At 55.0% G+C, this 16,527-nt stretch overlaps 7 protein-coding genes across 7 annotated transcripts; 5 read left to right on the top strand and 2 right to left on the bottom strand.

The window, feature by feature from the left end:
- The first annotated feature begins 62 nt into the window (after positions 1–62).
- Positions 63–1,659, top strand: BU26DRAFT_523474 (uncharacterized protein). Its single transcript, XM_033830055.1, has 2 exons — positions 63–304; positions 532–1,659. The coding sequence occupies exon 2, from the start codon at positions 540–542 to the stop codon at positions 1,410–1,412; it is 873 nt and encodes a 290-aa protein (XP_033678930.1). The 5' UTR covers positions 63–304; positions 532–539; the 3' UTR covers positions 1,413–1,659.
- BU26DRAFT_465512 (DHS-like NAD/FAD-binding domain-containing protein) lies at positions 1,477–3,028 on the bottom strand. Its single transcript, XM_033825193.1, has 2 exons — positions 2,402–3,028; positions 1,477–2,329 (listed from the first exon to the last, which is right to left on the bottom strand). The coding sequence occupies exons 1-2, from the start codon at positions 2,745–2,747 to the stop codon at positions 1,719–1,721; spliced, it is 957 nt and encodes a 318-aa protein (XP_033678929.1). The 5' UTR covers positions 2,748–3,028; the 3' UTR covers positions 1,477–1,718.
- On the top strand, positions 3,009–4,969 carry BU26DRAFT_492819 (uncharacterized protein). The gene is made up of 5 exons (XM_033826132.1): positions 3,009–3,180; positions 3,238–3,402; positions 3,456–3,488; positions 3,539–4,611; positions 4,668–4,969. The coding sequence occupies exons 1-5, from the start codon at positions 3,021–3,023 to the stop codon at positions 4,713–4,715; spliced, it is 1,479 nt and encodes a 492-aa protein (XP_033678928.1). The 5' UTR covers positions 3,009–3,020; the 3' UTR covers positions 4,716–4,969.
- A 36-nt stretch (positions 4,970–5,005) lies between these two features.
- Positions 5,006–6,415, bottom strand: BU26DRAFT_554695 (uncharacterized protein). Its single transcript, XM_033832277.1, has 3 exons — positions 6,233–6,415; positions 5,468–6,182; positions 5,006–5,411 (listed from the first exon to the last, which is right to left on the bottom strand). Exons 1-3 carry the CDS (start codon positions 6,326–6,328, stop codon positions 5,275–5,277), a joined length of 948 nt encoding a protein of 315 aa, XP_033678927.1. The 5' UTR covers positions 6,329–6,415; the 3' UTR covers positions 5,006–5,274.
- Positions 6,416–7,774: 1,359 nt separating this feature from the next.
- On the top strand, positions 7,775–9,695 carry BU26DRAFT_534136 (PAP1-domain-containing protein; the record flags this gene model as incomplete). The annotated part of the gene is made up of 3 exons (XM_033831202.1): positions 7,775–8,272; positions 8,322–9,484; positions 9,533–9,695. 3 exons carry the CDS (start codon positions 7,775–7,777, stop codon positions 9,693–9,695), a joined length of 1,824 nt encoding a protein of 607 aa, XP_033678926.1.
- A 513-nt stretch (positions 9,696–10,208) lies between these two features.
- Positions 10,209–12,325, top strand: BU26DRAFT_492811 (glycosyltransferase family 31 protein). The gene is made up of 2 exons (XM_033826131.1): positions 10,209–11,664; positions 11,725–12,325. Exons 1-2 carry the CDS (start codon positions 10,486–10,488, stop codon positions 12,100–12,102), a joined length of 1,557 nt encoding a protein of 518 aa, XP_033678925.1. The 5' UTR covers positions 10,209–10,485; the 3' UTR covers positions 12,103–12,325.
- A 122-nt stretch (positions 12,326–12,447) lies between these two features.
- BU26DRAFT_465497 (PAB-dependent poly(A)-specific ribonuclease-like protein subunit pan2) lies at positions 12,448–16,416 on the top strand. Its single transcript, XM_033825192.1, has 6 exons — positions 12,448–12,574; positions 12,674–12,781; positions 12,838–13,013; positions 13,080–13,206; positions 13,256–14,265; positions 14,314–16,416. Exons 1-6 carry the CDS (start codon positions 12,554–12,556, stop codon positions 16,280–16,282), a joined length of 3,411 nt encoding a protein of 1,136 aa, XP_033678924.1. The 5' UTR covers positions 12,448–12,553; the 3' UTR covers positions 16,283–16,416.
- The last annotated feature ends 111 nt before the right edge of the window (positions 16,417–16,527 follow it).

Below are 16,527 nucleotides of genomic sequence, written 5' to 3'. Positions count from 1 at the left end.
TGGACCCCTCACTGCGGCGCTTAGTCCGGAGCAGTCGGCAGTGACTCAATCTCGAAGGAACAGGAACTCCTGAAATCAACAACACTGAAAGCTTAGCAAAGCATGTAATATCCTTTATGGCTTTCACGTATTTTCAATCGGGCCAAACACTTCTCAACTTCTACTTATCGATTGAATACTCCGCCCAGTCATTACTCGGAATTAAACACTCCCTGAGTTAACTGTGGCCATAATCTCCTTCAAAGCCCAAGACACCTTCGGGTCCTGAAGCAGATTTCGTTGAAGAGGCGTTAGGCTTATTCCGGTATGTCCATTGGCCTTCTATTCTTCCATAAACCATCTCAATATCCCATCTTCACACGCCTCTAAATCCGCATCTTGCATCCAAATCGCTTCATTGAGTCCCTCCCACCTACACTACAGTTAGCCATTCCCTAAATTAGGGAAACCTTCCGGAAACTGCCTCTGAGATAAGAATCCCTTTAAGATGCTTCTTACCGTACTGATATATCCCGTCTAATAACGCCTCAGCCATCACCATGTCCACCCCGACCCCCTCTCTCGACCACCTAATCCTCTTCCTCCCCGCCGGCCCTAACAACCTCCCCCTCATCCCGCCCTTCCTCAGCTCCAACTTCACCCTAACCCCCGGCGGAACCCACGCCGACGGCCTAACCTCCAACACCCTCATCCTCCTCGCAGACGGCTGCTACATCGAACTAATCTGCTTCCTCCCCTCCGCCGCACTCTCAAAGCTCCAGACGCACTGGTGGGGCCCCAACCCCGCGCGCAAAGGATGGACAGACTGGTGTCTCACCACCGCTGCCCCCGACTCTGCGGAAGCCAACCACGAGCGAGTACAAGCGACGCACGCGGCGCCGCTCCAAGGCGCCAGGAGACGTGCCGACGGTGTGGATGTCAAATGGGCCGTGACCTTCCCCGCGGGCGCGAACGGCGGCCAGGAAGTACGCGGCAAACTGCCCTTCTTCTGCCACGACATCACGCCGCGCGAGCTGCGCGTCCCGCTCTCCGCATCCAACACCACGCATCTCTGCGGCGCGCGAGGAGTGCGCGAAATCAGCGTCGTTCTGCCTTCCCGGGAGACGCTTGAGGAGACGCGGGCGCTGTACGCCTCGCTCTTTGACGAGCGCCCAGGCGCCGAAGGCGACGAGGAGTTTTCTTTCTCGGTGGGTAGAGTGAAGAGTGTAGAGGGTCTGGAGGAGGGGGCTGGCATCGTACTGCGGCTGCCGAGGAATGAGGAAGAGAGGGAGAAGGTTAGGGAGAGGGGGGTCTGTGTCTGTGATGTGGTGCTTGCTGCAAGGGCTGGGGAGGGGAGAGAGCGCGGGAAGAGATGGCGACTTGATGGAGAGGGAGAGGATGATGTTGGGGGGTTGTGGGTCGAATATGTATGAGATTCTGGCGTATGTAAATGTGTGGAAGACCTCGTCCGTTCAATGGCTGATAGGATGTATGTTTGGCAGTTCTGATACGTTGACCACGAGCTCTGAGAAGATGAGGATAATATGTTCCGGGTCGTTAGGCTAGCAGGGTCGAAGGGCGGTATTCGAGTATTCTAGCTCAACGACCCTTCGTCGAGCATCAAGCCCATGCACTGAAAGTCTCTTTTGTATCTATACGCCCTGCTCCCTAGGTAACACTTAAGAACCGACCAAAAATCACATATCATGTCCTGCCCCGAACTCCAAGTTCAAACCGGCTCATGCACCCTCCGCAGCATCAGGCGTATTCTTGATCTCCCCAATCACGTTCTTCAAAATCTCTGGCATAATCTGCGCCGCATCGCCCTCAAAGAACCAATCGCCCTTGCGAAGGCCACCCGCCGGCACGTCGTTCGAATCCATGTTGATGATGGCTACCTTAGCTCCTTTGACCCTTGCTCGATCCACGTACCCCGCCGCCGGATACACCTTCGCGCTCGTCCCAATGACCATGATCAAATCGATCTTCTTGTTCTTAGTCATCCAGTTATCGATGTCCTCGATCACATTCGTGGGAAGCATCTCGCCAAACCACACTACGCCCGGCCGCAGCAGTCCACGCTTGCACTTGGGGCACTTGGGCAAATGGCGGTAGTCGAGCTCTGGTAGGGAGACGTTCTCGTTCGAGATATCGAGTTCGCGCCGCTGCAGAGCGTCGGAGGTGGTGGGATCTGATTCGTCGGTAGGAATCGCGAGCGCGGGGACGATGGGATCTGTGTAGTTGTTCGATTCGGTGTAGTTGCAGAAGAAGTCTGAGCATTTGACGTCGAAGAGGGAGCCGTGCAGGAGCTTGAGCTTATCCTCTGGATGTTTGGCCCGCGGGGAGAGACCTGTTGTGGACATCAGTCTTAGCTGTGTTGCTTATGGCGGGGCATAAAGGTAGTGGAGGGCGAATTGCATACCGTCGACGTTCTGGCTCAAGGTCATGAAGTCTTCTTTCTTCCTAGCCAGCTCCGCAAGAGCATAGTGTGCAGGATTGGGTTTGGCTTTAAGCGCCATATGCCGCCTGTAGTTGTAGAACTGCCATACGAGCCCGGGATCCCGCGCGAAAGCTTCCGGTGTTGCTAATTGCATAGCATCGTGTGTTCTCCACAGTCCTCCAGCTCCCCTAAATGTCGGTAATCCGGAAGATGCGGAGAGGCCTGCGCCTAGTAAGGCGAGTATCCGCGTCGACTTGCTCAAGTGTGCTTGAAAGGATTCGAGATCCTCTTGCGGGACCCCGCTAGGTCGGGCGGCCGTAGAGGCCATCCTGCGCACGAGGAGCCTGAATGACACGGTGGCGGTAGTGCAGATGGGTTCGAACAGAAAGAGAGGTGTGAAAGGAGAGGGCCTGTCATGTATGCGCTTTTCTAGGCAGAAATCGGGGTTAAAGTGGAGGTGAGATGGCCCAAATGCAGCTGCAGTGCCACGAGCTACGTCAGGGGTGCAGCTGCGCTAGGGTTATCGATAGCGGATGTGGATAATCTTTCCGCGCATTGGGTGAGAGCTTGCATCTTTTATTCTTTCGACTTTTGTTTTAGTATGAGCTCTTCTTTTCGAATATTCAGGCCCCTGACGTGGTCGAGATGGCGCGGCACTCTTTTCTCGTATTCCAGAAGGTCATTGACCGTCTCCGCGGCCGAACTGAGGTTCGGACAACCGCTCCATGAGACGCATCCGCATCTGCTGGAAGCTGGAGAAGGTACGACCAATTGCTACATTATGGCGTATAATAGCTCCCACTGACACGAATACATAGTAACTCCTGGCATAACCGCCCAAGAATACTACGACCGCCGCGTCAACCTCGCAAAAGCGCTCCCTCGAAACTCCATAGCCGTACTTGCTGCTTCCGATGTGAAGTTCCGCTCCGGAGCTGTATTCTACAAGTTCCACCAAGACCCCGACTTCTTCTACTTGACCGGTACATAGGATATTGCATTGGGGGCGTTTGGATAGAAAGCTGAAAGCAAATAGGGTTCAACGAGCCAGATGCTCTTGCAATAATAGGTACCGTCTACTTTCGCGAACGTCGAGGCCAGGGGGTTAATGGAGTCCAGAAAAGATCGACGATGACGAACACAACTTCCACCTCTATGTGCGCCCCAAAGACCCAAAAGCCGAGCTCTGGGAAGGCGCACGCTCCGGCGTCCAAGCAGCCGAGGATGTCTTCAACGCGGACACCGCGGACGACGTAAACCAGCTGCCCAAGATACTTCCGGAAGTAGTAAAGAGAGCGAAAGAAATATACACAGATCTACCAAACGACAGAATAACAAAGAACCTCCTGTCTCGATACCTGTCAGGCACCGAACCCGCACGAACCGGCGGCATAGCGAACCTCTTCCGCGACGCGAAAGCAACCGTGAAGCCGTTACGACCACTCTTAAACGAGCTACGCCTGATCAAGAGCGACGCCGAAATACGCTGCATGCGCAAAGCAGGCCAGCACTCTGGCCGCGCCTTCACAGACGCCATGCGCCAAACCTTCGCCTGCGAAAAGGACCTCGACTCCTTCCTCGACTACTGGTTCAAGCAAGACGGCTGCGATGGCCCCGCCTACGTCCCCGTCATCGCAGGCGGTAGCAACGCAAACACGATCCACTACGTGACGAACGACATGCTGCTCAAACCCGACGACCTCGTTCTCGTCGACGCCGGCGCGGAGTACGGCGGCTATATAACGGACATCTCGCGCACGTGGCCCGTGGCGGGGAAGTTCAACCAACCGCAGAAGGATCTGTATAACACGCTGCTGAAAGTGCAGCGGAGCTGCGTCTCGCTTTGTCACGAGGGGTCTAAGCTTAGCCTGGATAAGCTGCACAAGATTGCTTCGCACACGCTTGCGGACGGGCTCAAGGATCTCGGCTTTGATATGTCGAGGGACGCGATAGAGGTTCTCTTCCCGCATCACGTGGGGCACTACATCGGCCTGGATGTGCACGACAGCCCTGGTCTGCCGCGGAATAGGCCGTTTGAGAAGGGCATGTGTGTCACGGTGGAGCCGGGCATATACGTTCCGGATAACGAGAGATGGCCCGCCTGGGCGAGAGGTATCGGGATGCGGATAGAGGACAGCGTGTGCATTGATGAGGATAGCCCGTACGTGTTGACGACCGAGGCAGTAAAGGAGGTGAGTGATATGCAGTGGGGGGTTGGAGGACAGGAAGGTAGCTAACTGTGCTCTAGGTGGACGATATTGAAGCCCTTAGAGGCACCGAGAGCAAGCTCAGCTGATTGTGCACGCTTGTATGCTGTATTTACTCTGTACCGTATATTCGACACCTGTAAAATACTTCGTGGTCCAGAGAACGGTCACCCAGTCCATGTTCGATTCACTTCACATTTAGACTTCACACTGCATTTGATGGGACAAGCATGAGATCGCTGAGTTTCCTGAATCCATTGATTCTTCTACCAGCCGAGGTTGGGTATCCCCCATTCCCATAACACGCTCAAGGTCCATCATCCCGCCAAGTCCCTCCTTTCTCTCCACATTTCACGCAGATGCAGCAGGGTTGGCAGCCCTTGGATGAAGGATAGAATGCAGAGGGTGGCTTACCATATGACAAATAACATGATCCGGTGATCGAGAGAAAGCCGAAAAAGCTTAGGGTATCGAGCGCCGATACTGTTCGAGCGGTTCAAGATTAGCGGAAAGGGCTCGTCGGGTGGACTCGAGTGTGGATACCATACCGATGCAAAGCCATAAACGCCGGACGCATGCAAATCGTGCAATCGAAAGAGTCGTTCACTCGTGAGTGCAGTAGTCAATCTTACTCAGATGACAACTCGCTCAGAAGCGATGGCGGGTGAAGCTCTTCTTGGCGAGCCTTTGACGCTCTTCCTCGTCCGCCTCTGCGTCGGCCTTGTTGTTGTAGCGCATGCGCTTGTGGGTCTCGGTCATGCCGGCACCAGAGCCGGTGAAGCCAACTATTAGATGTTAGCGGATACTCAGGAATCGATACGTGGACCGAGGGGGGCATCACCTCTGCTGTTCACAGTGGTGCCAGTGCGGAACATAGACTCCTTCTGAGAAAGTTTCTTGCCGACGCCCTTGCTGTTCCAGTTCTTCCAGTTACTGACGCCCTTCTCCAGCTGCTTCTTGTTGGGAATCTTGCGCTTCTTCATGTCGCCATTCTCCGTCGGAAGCTCTATCTTTGCCGCTTGCGCGTTGGGGTTGACGCTGGCGGGACCAGAGATAACGTGCGGCGTGGAGGTAACGGCTGCCGTCTGGGGTGCCGGAACAGCTGCAGGCGCTGGGGCTGCCTCAGGCTCTCGCTTTCTCTTGCTCTGGAGCGGGCGAATCCGATCACGGTCGAGGGTCATGGTATCGTCGTATTCGAGAAAGCGGACATGGTACTTAGGATTCGAGGCAGATCCAAGAATGGTCTGGATTTTAGCTTTGTACCAAGCTTTGTCGGTCCATTGCGCCTCACAGGTATCGCCAGCGTTGAACACGACAGGCTGGGCTGGCTCGGGCTTCTCCAATGTCTTCTTCAGAAGCGGGTGCTTCTCGGGGTCGAACTTGGGCGCCGCAGGCTCGGGTTCTTGTGGGAGCTTAGCTTGGAGCGCGGCGAGCTGCTCGAGGAGGGGCTTGAGTGTGGCATCAGCCGCTGCTAAGCCAGCCTCAAGTTCCGGCAAGAGGACCCGGACTTCTTGGTTATTGGGTTGTGCTTCGATGATTGCCTGGAGCTTGTCGTACTGCAACCGCAAGTCAGCCTCCCGCACAGCAGTGTGAAGGCAAAACGTACCTGGTCCTGCCACCCAGCGCGCTCCGCCTCGGCGCTCTTGACGGCTTGCTTGACTTGCCATATCTCCCGCTTCGTCGCCTTGATGTCGTCTGCCATTTCGACTGTCTCGGCGGTGTGTTGGTACTGCGAGGCGGGGTGAAGGCGTGGAGTCGTCGGGAGGAAGTTGCGAGCGCGATCGTTTTGGCGCGGCAATGACGCTAAACAAGTGGTCCGTGCGAAGCGTGACTAAGATGTCTTGGCGCGGCATGTTGCGAACTGCCCAGGCGCCTCACATCTCTGTGTGCTCGTTCTTTCGATGCGGACTCAGGTCTATTTTCGGCTTACTGATACGACCGTCTTTGATTGGATCCGACTATAGGAGTAAGTATGGCCAAATTGATTTGAAGCCTATTGTCATCTGAGGCTATCTATGCGGCTCTCTGGCTCTCGAGGCGGTACTGGGCGTTCGATCTTTGAAGCTCAAGGATCGCATCCATTGTGTAGCACTAGAAGCAACTGCTCGTCATGACTTGCACCAAATGGCGCCTCCGGTAATGCCTAAAGGGTCGCTTTCCTCGGATTGCGCTGCCGTCAACCAACCTGTCTTAACAGCGGTAGCACCATTCCCCCGTGCCACTACCACGCAGACATCCCCCACGTTCCCCTTTGTTTCAGCTAGCCCAACGGTCTCTGCACCACGAGACCTTCCACTACGCTATATTCAACAGGTGCCTGGCAGGAACGCCCTTGATCTGCTTCGAGACGGTGTCTTCTTCGACGGCGTTCGTCCGTGTTCCTGTCTTACCCCGCCATGCCTGATTCGGCCCTATTCGCTGCCCTAAAGCATCTTGATTGATAAGCGAACGAAGACTCACATCACTGCATTGCAGTGCGGCTTTCTCACTCCTGCGCCCTCTCACACGCTGCTAAAGTTGCCCTAAACCCGACCTATCAGTGCGATCTACCTCCTGGCCTGGCCGACACTCGCTGCTTTTGCGCGCTGGTTGCGGCTTTGACTCTTCCTCCAGTCTGACAAGGTCACCTGTCTGGGCCCGGACAAGCCAGGCTACGTATTGTGGATTTTGCGCTCGCCCCTCGCCATTCCTCCTACACACTTTTTGCCTGACACTGGAGACCGGTCGTCCAAGCCGAAGAAAGCGGTCTCGATTGAGCGCTGGGTGTGCGCAGTCTCGCCCGGACGACGGAAAGCTATCGCTCGGCTCTATCGCCTCAAACCGCCAACCCGGAGCCGTCCGCTTCGATCCGACTCGAACGTTACCAGACAGGAACCGCAGTCCGCTCATCGTCATACCTACACTGTACCGCTGCTCAGTTCCTGGACGCTCGCTCCCCACACGCTGCGTCGGGGTGGCGAAAATAGCTGGCAGGCCTCGAGTTAATCAAGACTAATCCTGAAGCCCCTCATCACCATTACGGTGCCTTGCACACATCCTCAGCAACCTACCCCCAATCTTCAATTTCGCCGCGGCCTCGGCAAGAATTGGGCGCTTTTGCAGTTCCCGTCGTTTGCGATCCGGCTTTGAACCCCGCACCGACTCCGCGATGGCTGGAACGTCGACGAACGACTTCCAGAATGGAGCGCCATTCTACCTCGACCCCAATCAGCAGGATCTACTCCTGGCTGCTCTCGCTTCGAACAACCAGAACCCTAATGATCTCTTCTCATCGGGGATAGACAGCAAGCGGCCGATGAATGGCTCGCAGTTCCAGTTTCCTGTCGATAACCTCGATCCGACCTTCTTCGCCTCTCCGCAGCAAGGCACCCCAGCATCTGCGTTCAACAACGTTGGCATAGACGAGAGCCCTTATGCCGACTACCTCGACGGTGATGGGAGCTTCGACTTCGATAATGCGGATAGCGGCGATCTCATGATCGGCGCGCTCCCTGGGGACAACGCTTCCAACGAGACTTCTGAGAAGCGCAAGAGCCCTGGCGATGATGATACCGAAGAGGCTGAAGGTGGAAACAAGCGGAGAGAGGGGGAAGATAAGCAAGCAAAGAAGCCTGGCAGAAAGCCGCTGACCTCAGAGCCCACGACCGTATGTCAGCCTCCTAGGTCTGCAGTGTCGATACTAACAAATCATTCAGAAACGGAAAGCTCAGAACCGTGCCGCGCAACGGGCGTTTAGAGAGCGGAAGGAGAAGCATCTCAAGGACCTCGAGACCAAGGTGGCCGAGCTTGAGAAAGCCTCTGACGCAGCAAACCACGAGAACGGACTTCTCCGTGCTCAGGTCCAACGACTGCAGATGGAGCTACGTGAGTACCGGAAACGCCTTTCTCTGAACAGCACTGGTAGCATGAATCGCTCCCCTCCGATGGTTGGAGGCTTCAGCTCGCTTTTAAGCAACAACGGATCAAAGACGAGTAGTTTCCAATTTGAATTCCCACGCTTTGGTGGACTTCCCGGCGCCCACATCCTTGACAGCGGACCGCTGTCTAAGAACAAGACTTCATCAATATCGTCGACGGTGCCTGCACGGCAGAACAGCAGCGGCAGGAGTCTCAGCCCGAGGAGTCAAGCCAACGGCTCAATGGCCAATTCTCCGGAAAAGAGTGGCGCCAGCCCTGCAGCCAACGCAGCACAGCGTTCTGGCAGCGTGAATGGTTTCTTCAATCTCAATAACACCAGTAACACCGACACGTCCACCACACAATCGCGTGTGTTCCAGTTCAACAGTGGCTCGTCTTCGCACTCTGACTCGCCCTCCGCTTCGTCGAATTCGGTGGGTGGGCAGAACTCGTCGTGCGATACGTCGCCCGAACCGAGCCATAACTCCCCGAAGAATATGGATACTATCGCGGATGGCTATGTGTGTCATGGAAATTCGGAAGGTGAGATTACCTTCTGCGAAAAGCTTAATATGGCCTGCGGGAACCCTCGCAACCCTATCCCCCGCGCCAAGTCACACTCTGACGCGAAACCGTCTCCTGCAGCTCCCGCGAAAACTCCGAATCCCGACTTGAACGGCATCGACTTCTTCGCCAACCAGAACGGGGGCCAGTTCGATCCGACCCTCTTTGGCGATTACCGCGAGTCACAAAATGCGATCGTCGGCGATGGCGACTTCACCAACGGCTTCTTCAACGATGCCTTCCCGGTCGGCGACTATGGAAGTCCGTTCCACTTCGGTGATACGCCAGCAGTGCAGAAGCCGAATCCCTTGGAAGAGATCGAGCGTCTACAGGACGGGGACGACGAAGTTGTTCCGGGCGAGGACACGACGCAGATGCTCAACTGCCATAAGATATGGTCAGTACATTGCATACCTAATAGAGCTGTTATGCTGACTATCATCAGGGACAAGCTGTCGAGTCGGCCTGACTTCAAGGATGGCACCATCGATATCGACAACCTCTGCTCGGAGCTCCGTGCGAAGGCTCGCTGTTCCGAGAGCGGAGTCGTGGTGGACCACAAGGACGTCGAGGCGGCGCTTAAACGCCTGCCGAAGGACCAGATGTAATTCCTTGGCCTGACTGTATGACTGCATCGGACACCGGATCAGGCGTATTGGTATATCTGCAAGGTCTGCTCATCCTCGAAGGAAGCGCGGCATGTCCACGTTTCGACTCTCATTACTGAGCCGGAAAACATCCCAATGTAACTGGCGTCAAATGCTGGCGCTCGGCCAACTCCTCTTGTTTTGAGTCACTCGTTGGGTCGGTTTGGATGCCCCTATGTTGATGTTATGACTATTTGAGTCGTGGTGTGCTCTTTGGCGTTTTTTCGAGGAGGGAGGGATGGAAAGAAGCCCGGATCGAGCCCACCAGAGGCCACGGCTGGTGAAATGATGAATATGAGCACATCCCGCTCCTAGCTTTTAGTGAAATGTTTTGAGTTACTTCGGCTCCGCTCCGCGCTCTTGTTTTGTAATTGTACGACGGTTGAAGTTGCACTTCCAACTTCCGCACGTAGTGTCGTACCTTTGAGTCGGCGGCACTTGCTACTACTGCGCGCTGTCTTCCCGCACAGCACACCGATTAACTGCCTCTCGCCCTCTTCGTGACTCTCATTCTCGCAACGTTTCCAGCATGGGATATAGGGTAAGGTTGTGATTGGATTCTCTGCCGAATGGGCGAAGCACGGGGCTCAGCGAATGGGATGATCGGGGAGCGGGTGGCACTTCCGCGAAGCTTGACCTCGTATCTTTATCTCGACCTGCGTGGTCTTCACCCCTTACATCTACATATCCACTATGACATGACGCAGCTGCGCCCCGTCCTCCCCAATTCTTCCCCGTGCGGCAGACTGAGATGCTTGCACCGTGGCGCCGCTTCCTTCGCGGCGACAACATGATGACTACCGGTCCAGGCGTGTCGCGCAGCACCGGATCCGACTTCAGGCGATGGACGCGCATACTTTACATCGCTCTGCCTTTACTCGCGGTCCTTAATTACCTCATAATCTTCCAATGGACCTTCTTCGAATCGCTCTCCACGAAAATATTCCCCTCGGATTCCTTCCACCCCCCGCCGTTCCAGCCCTCTCCGCACGGTCTCGAGTCGCAGGATAATGAGGGCCCGGATTATTGGACATGGGACACACCGACAAGATTCAAGGCATTGGAGAAGGGGGAAGGGGAGGTGGATTGGTGCGAGTCGTTTCCGGCGTACCTCTTTCACAAGATTCAAGTGGTGCTGAAGGTGGGGGCTGCGGACGATCCTAAGAGGACGGAATCGCAGCTTGCCAGCGTGATACGGTGTATACCCAACGTCCTCATTATGTCCGACAATAACCATACATATGGCGAGAACCACGAAGCGATTGATATCCTGGCGTCCCTACCGGCAGAAACGTACATGAAGGAGGAGGACTATGCTGTCTACAAGAGTCAAAAGAATACAAGCCTGGAAGACCTAAAGCAAGGACACGATGGCTGGAAGATTGACAAGTACAAGTTCCTCGCCGAAGTCGAATACGCCGTCGATAATGTCCCTGACGCGGAGTGGTTCGTGTTCTTCGAAAGCGATACCTACATCGTCTGGGACAACGTCTTCCGCCTGCTAGAAAACTACGATCACACGCTCCCCTACTACTTCGGTTCTCCTTCCCCGGGCCGCAGGATCCCCGACTCCGAAGACAAGATCTGGTTCGCATACGGCGGGTGTGGCTTCATTTTATCCAACGCAGCAGCGCACCGCTTCGTGGACCGCAAGCGCAACGCGGTCGGCGTCAAGGGGCCGCGTGTTACGGACGAATACAAGGAGGATATACAGAATGACTGCTGCGGGGATAGTATGCTGGGTTGGGCATTGCATGATAAAGGAGGCGTTGATATCAGCGGACTTTGGCCTATGTTCAACCCGCATAGTCTGAGCGGCGTGCCATTCGGAAAGCTGTATTGGTGCGAGCCGGTGATCAGTTTACACAAGACGGCTCCAGAGCAGATGAAGAAGCTGTGGGAGTGGGAGATGCAGAGAGATAGAAGCAAGGTAGGTGCTCAAGCCTCCAACATGCACTAGAATGGTCGCCCTAATTAATATCGACAACAGCGCCCACTCCTCTACGCCGACCTCCTGCACTACCACGGACTTGGCTCCTTTACCCGGCACCTCGACTGGGACGCCGCTGACTGGGACGGTTTCCAGGAACCCGACTCGCACCCCGCGCACACCGATCTCCTTGCCTGCGAACAGGCGTGCAAGGAGAACGAGCAATGCTACCAGTGGACGTGGCATGGGCACCGTTGCTACATGGCGAGATCCATACGTATGGGTCATCCCAAAGATGCCGACGGTGAACATGAAGCATCTGTAGATAGGCTGTATACGAGTGGATGGGACACGGAGAAGATTCAGAGGTGGATTGAGGAACATCCGTGTGAGGAAGGGCCGCATTGGGTTAAGCCGAGCATCAAGAGGAAGTTCTGAATAGGGATCGGAAAAGAGAAGAGAAGCGAACGGCGTTTGGATACTGGGGAATTGGAAAATGGGCTTTGGGTGACGGCATTCATGAGGTGGTTTTGGTACGATACCCATGTGCGACGTGTGAGAGGCAGTGCTGTAAGACGGGGAAGGAAGGATACAGATCTTCTCTGGTGGTACTATGTATTAATGATATTCGTAATCGCCGTAATATCAAACAATGGCTCTGCATTCTGAGGGCGTTGTGAAGGCTGAGCGAGAGCTAACGCAGGCCGCGGAGCTTGGTCTGCCCCGCCAATCAGGGCACTGACCACACCTCGCCCTTTGAGCTCCAGCCTTATCCACGTCTCCCGCCCGCATGCCAACCTTAGCCATGCGCCTGAAGACATGAAGCGAGTATTCAAGGCATGCCGGAGTTCATTCTCGCGAATATCATACCGGTGAATGCGCCTTCACAATGGAGGCAGATTGGGACGAGGTAACGCCTCTCCAGCTTTCGCACCCCTCGCCCTAGCGCTCGTCGCAGCTCGAGGGTCCAGCTATACAGGACCAGGACAAGAAACTGAGAACAGAATAGGTTGCGATTATCCAGCTGCCTCCGCCAGGCCCGCATCATCCTGCCACGCCAGTAGCTACTTTCGCTTTCGACACGTTACAGGAACTTCTATGGACTGGCAACGACTATGTGAGTATGTTCGGGCCTGCCGCGTTGGATGCTCTCCAGGCTGACTCTCACACAAGGGACGTGTGACGTCGTTCTACGGACCCGGCCTCGAACGCTATACCTCGTACCGCGGCCATGCTGCCGCTGAAGGCGCCGTCAAGCAGCTGCTGTTCACCGACAAGGGCATACTCTCCGTTTCCAAGCAGAGCGTGCACTACTCCCTACGCCGGGGGATCACACAATGGCATTTGACGTATGTGGGCGCGCGATGAATACCCTGTGGGAATGAGGACTCTGGTTGCTGATTGTGAGCTGCTAGGAGCAACGAGTTCAAGGAACTCAGATGCGTGAACTTCACGTCAAAGGGAACGCGAGAAATCCTGGTCGCAGGATGTCAGGAGAAAATGTTCAAGGTCGATGTGGAGAAGGGCGCTATCACAGAAACCGTGAGCCTCCCTGGCTGCGCCAACAGCGTGCTTTGCTGACTCCACGCAGCTCGTTGCTGACGCTCAATACACCATAATGAAGCGAGCAGGGCAGTATCTATGCGCGGCAACCAAGACGGGGGGCATACACATCTTAGACTCTGGCTCCCTCTCAGTCATCAAGGTATTCGATGGGCACACAGGTAGCATCAGCGACATGGACGCGAAAGGCGACTTCCTGGCAACATGCGGCTGGTCTCCAAGACAGCAGTTTGGCTTCATGCTCGATCCGTTCACTAACGTCTTCTCTTTGAAGACATTGAAGCAACTACCCCCGATACCATTCCACACAGGTGCCGCGTTTGTACGGATGCATCCGCGCATGTCGACTACCGCGATGATTGCCTCGCAAAACGGCCAGATGCAGGTCATCGATCTCATGAATCCCGATTCGGCGAACTTGCGACAGATCAATCTTTATGACTCGTATTTGACGGGCTTTGAAATGGCGCCTTCTGGAGAGGCTTTTGCTTTGGCTGACTCCACCTGCCATATTCATCTTTGGGGATCGCCCGCGAAGATCCACTTCCCGGAATACAGTAATCCGACAGAATTCGCAGATCCTTCTATACCACCTCCAACTATGGACTGGTCGCTTGATACGCCTTTAAGCACAGTCGGGATGCCGTTCTACAAGGAGCATCTCCTCTCCAGCTGGCCAAGCCACATGATCTTCGAAGTTGGCGCTCCCCCTCCAAAAATTGACACTGCTATCCTAAACAACATGGCCCGAACGGAGGTTGGCTTCTTCGCCAAGAACCCCAGGACAAAGCGCAGGTATCAGGTCGAAGACACGCGGCAAACGGATAGAGCGAACGATTCCTTGACTGCGCCGAAGTTCTTGAGCGAAAAGGCACGGGCCGCGCACTCGCTGAGTGAGAGTGATTCGAAGACGGTGGAAACTATGGAAACATTGACCGATATGCATCTTGACGATGTGACAAGGAAGGATGTACCTGCCATGTATGGAAACGTGGAGATTAAGTACAGCAAATTTGGGGTTGACGATTTCGACTTCGCGTATGGGACCCGTTCTTCCTACATGAAATCCTTGCTGACCTGCATTAGGTACTACAACCAAACTCCATACTCTGGCTTGGAGACACACATCTCAAACTCATACGCAAACCCTCTGCTCCAGCTATTGCGCTTTACCCCTATGGTCCGCAACCTTGCGCTGCGACACACGGCTTCGCCTTGTTTGTTTGAATCCTGCCTCCTTTGCGAGTTGGGCTTCCTTATCGACATGCTTGAGAAGGCTGCCGGCCTGAATTGCCAGGCGTCCAACTTCTTGAAGACTTTCAGCGGCCTATCGAACGCAGTATCGCTGAATTTGCTAGAGGAATTTGCGCCTAACGTTGCTCTCACCTCTATGATTCAATCTTTCAACCGCTTTCTGCTCGACAAAATCTCCGAGGAATTCCGTCAAATGCTACCAAGTCATAGCAGCCCGTCGGTGATGGATCAGGTGCTGGAGACACAAGCTCGAGCTAGCATGAGGTGTGCGCAGTGTGCCAACGAGACTATTAGGGGTGGCAGGACTTTCGTTAACGAGCTTGTGTACCCTGCGAAGCATGTCATGAAGAATTCGCGAGGGCCCCGGCCGACCTTCTCGCAGATCCTCAAAGCTAGCGTGGAACGCCAGGATCAGACGAGGGGCTGGTGTAACAAATGCAACCGCTACCAGCAGATGGTACAGAGAAAGACTATCCAATCGATACCCGGGGTTATCATGCTCAACGCAGCTATTCAGAGCCATGAGGCAAAATTACTGTGGTCGATACCGAACTGGCTCCCTCAAGAGATCGGTATTATCGTTGATCAGGGTCAGTTCTACTGCTTCGAGGGACAAGACCTCAAGCTTCACCTCCAGCGCGGCGTCTTCGACATCATGGTGTATGAGTTGGTCGGTATCGTTGCCGACATCAACAGCGGTGAGCACCAGAAGCCGCATCTTGTGGCTACCATCAACACAGCGCCCTCCTCTCGAACCGAGAACAGCGAGGATAAATGGCACCTCTTCAATGACTTCTTGGTCCGACCGATACCAAAGGAAGAGGCGTTGCGTTTTGAGCCGAGTTGGAAACTGCCCTCCGTGCTCACATTTGAGCTGAAGGCTGCGAGACACAAGATCGATGATAGTTGGAAAGACAACCTAGACACATCAATCTTGTACCGGTGGTGGTCATCCAATCCCCCCCCACCAGAGGAAAAGTTCAAGTTGCTGGACCCCTCCGCAGAAGCGCCGCGCCCTGGATGCCCGGTTGCTATCGACGCGGAATTCATCCGTCTCCAAGCAGAAGAAATCGAAATGAAAGCCGATGGCACACGCGAAACCATTCGCCCCGACCGGAAAGGTCTCGCCCGAGTCTCAGTCTGCCGCGGCGCTGGCGAGCACGCCGGACTCCCCTTCATCGACGACTACATAGCCGTCACCGAGCATGTCGTCGACTACCTCACCGCCTGGTCCGGTATCTCCCCCGGCGACCTCAACCGCGAAACATCGCCGCACGCACTCGTCAGCCTCAAGCACGCCTACAAGAAACTCTGGCTCCTCCTGAACCTTGGCTGCATCTTCGTCGGGCACTCCCTCGCCAACGACTTCCGCACCATCAACATCCACGTGCCCAAAAAGCAAGTCGTCGACACCGTCGACCTCTTCTTCAAGCCATCCCTCCACCGCAAACTCAACCTCAAGTTCTTAGCGTGGTGTGTCTTAAAAGAGAAGATCCAGGAGGATACACATGATAGTATCGAAGACGCAACGACGGCGCTGAAGCTGTGGAGGAAGTATGAGGAGTTTGTAGATGCGGGGGTGTTGGAGCAGATGCTGAATGATATCTATGCGACGGGCAGCCAGGTTAAGTTTCGGGCGCCTGGAAGTGGAGGGAATGGGAAGGAGAAGATGGCGAGCGCGACGGGGAGGGATACGCCAGAGCCCGGGAGCGCGGAGAGGTCGGGTGCGCAGGGGCAGCTGGGCACGCCTAAGAAGGCGAATGTGTTTGGTAGGGTGGGGTTTAGGAGCCCGATGAAGTGAGGAGAGGCGGTGGCCGCGGCGTTGGTAGAAGGGGCATATGGATGGATATCTGGGATATGTGCTAGGTTGCTCGCTTTATGGCTGCTTGTGCGAGTCTAGGTGCTTACATGATAAGGATAACTGAATGAGAATACTTTCGATTTGTAGTCCTCCATTTTCTATTATTTGGTGATGATGGTCACCATGCCGAACCAGTCTCCCCGTCGAACGCCCGTTATCCGATTTGCAAATAGCACAAGAATCGT

The sequence above is a fragment of the Trematosphaeria pertusa genome (assembly GCF_010094035.1).
Source record: "Trematosphaeria pertusa strain CBS 122368 unplaced genomic scaffold BU26scaffold_16, whole genome shotgun sequence".
NCBI classification, from domain to species: domain Eukaryota; kingdom Fungi; phylum Ascomycota; class Dothideomycetes; order Pleosporales; family Trematosphaeriaceae; genus Trematosphaeria; species Trematosphaeria pertusa.
This window is presented reverse-complemented; position numbering and strand designations above follow the sequence as displayed.

Excerpts from the sequence above, each read along its gene's own strand:
- BU26DRAFT_523474 (XM_033830055.1), top strand. The coding sequence starts at position 540 with ATGTCCACCCCGACCCCCTCTCTCGACCACCTAATCCTCTTCCTCCCC.
- BU26DRAFT_492819 (XM_033826132.1), top strand. The coding sequence starts at position 3,021 with ATGAGCTCTTCTTTTCGAATATTCAGGCCCCTGACGTGGTCGAGATGG. Across the intron at positions 3,181-3,237 it reads TCTGCTGGAAGCTGGAGAAG|TAACTCCTGGCATAACCGCC; the intron begins GTACGACCAATT and ends ACGAATACATAG. Across the intron at positions 3,403-3,455 it reads CGACTTCTTCTACTTGACCG|GGTTCAACGAGCCAGATGCT; the intron begins GTACATAGGATA and ends GAAAGCAAATAG.
- BU26DRAFT_465512 (XM_033825193.1), bottom strand. The coding sequence starts at position 2,747 with ATGGCCTCTACGGCCGCCCGACCTAGCGGGGTCCCGCAAGAGGATCTC. Across the intron at positions 2,330-2,401 it reads CTTGAGCCAGAACGTCGACG|GTCTCTCCCCGCGGGCCAAA; the intron begins GTATGCAATTCG and ends TGTCCACAACAG.
- BU26DRAFT_554695 (XM_033832277.1), bottom strand. The coding sequence starts at position 6,328 with ATGGCAGACGACATCAAGGCGACGAAGCGGGAGATATGGCAAGTCAAG. Across the intron at positions 6,183-6,232 it reads GCGCTGGGTGGCAGGACCAG|TACGACAAGCTCCAGGCAAT; the intron begins GTACGTTTTGCC and ends TTGCGGTTGCAG. Across the intron at positions 5,412-5,467 it reads CACCACTGTGAACAGCAGAG|TTGGCTTCACCGGCTCTGGT; the intron begins GTGATGCCCCCC and ends AACATCTAATAG.
- BU26DRAFT_465497 (XM_033825192.1), top strand. The coding sequence starts at position 12,554 with ATGGAGGCAGATTGGGACGAG. Across the intron at positions 13,207-13,255 it reads AGGGCGCTATCACAGAAACC|CTCGTTGCTGACGCTCAATA; the intron begins GTGAGCCTCCCT and ends GACTCCACGCAG. Across the intron at positions 14,266-14,313 it reads GTTGACGATTTCGACTTCGC|GTACTACAACCAAACTCCAT; the intron begins GTATGGGACCCG and ends GACCTGCATTAG.
- BU26DRAFT_492811 (XM_033826131.1), top strand. The coding sequence starts at position 10,486 with ATGCTTGCACCGTGGCGCCGCTTCCTTCGCGGCGACAACATGATGACT. Across the intron at positions 11,665-11,724 it reads TGCAGAGAGATAGAAGCAAG|CGCCCACTCCTCTACGCCGA; the intron begins GTAGGTGCTCAA and ends TATCGACAACAG.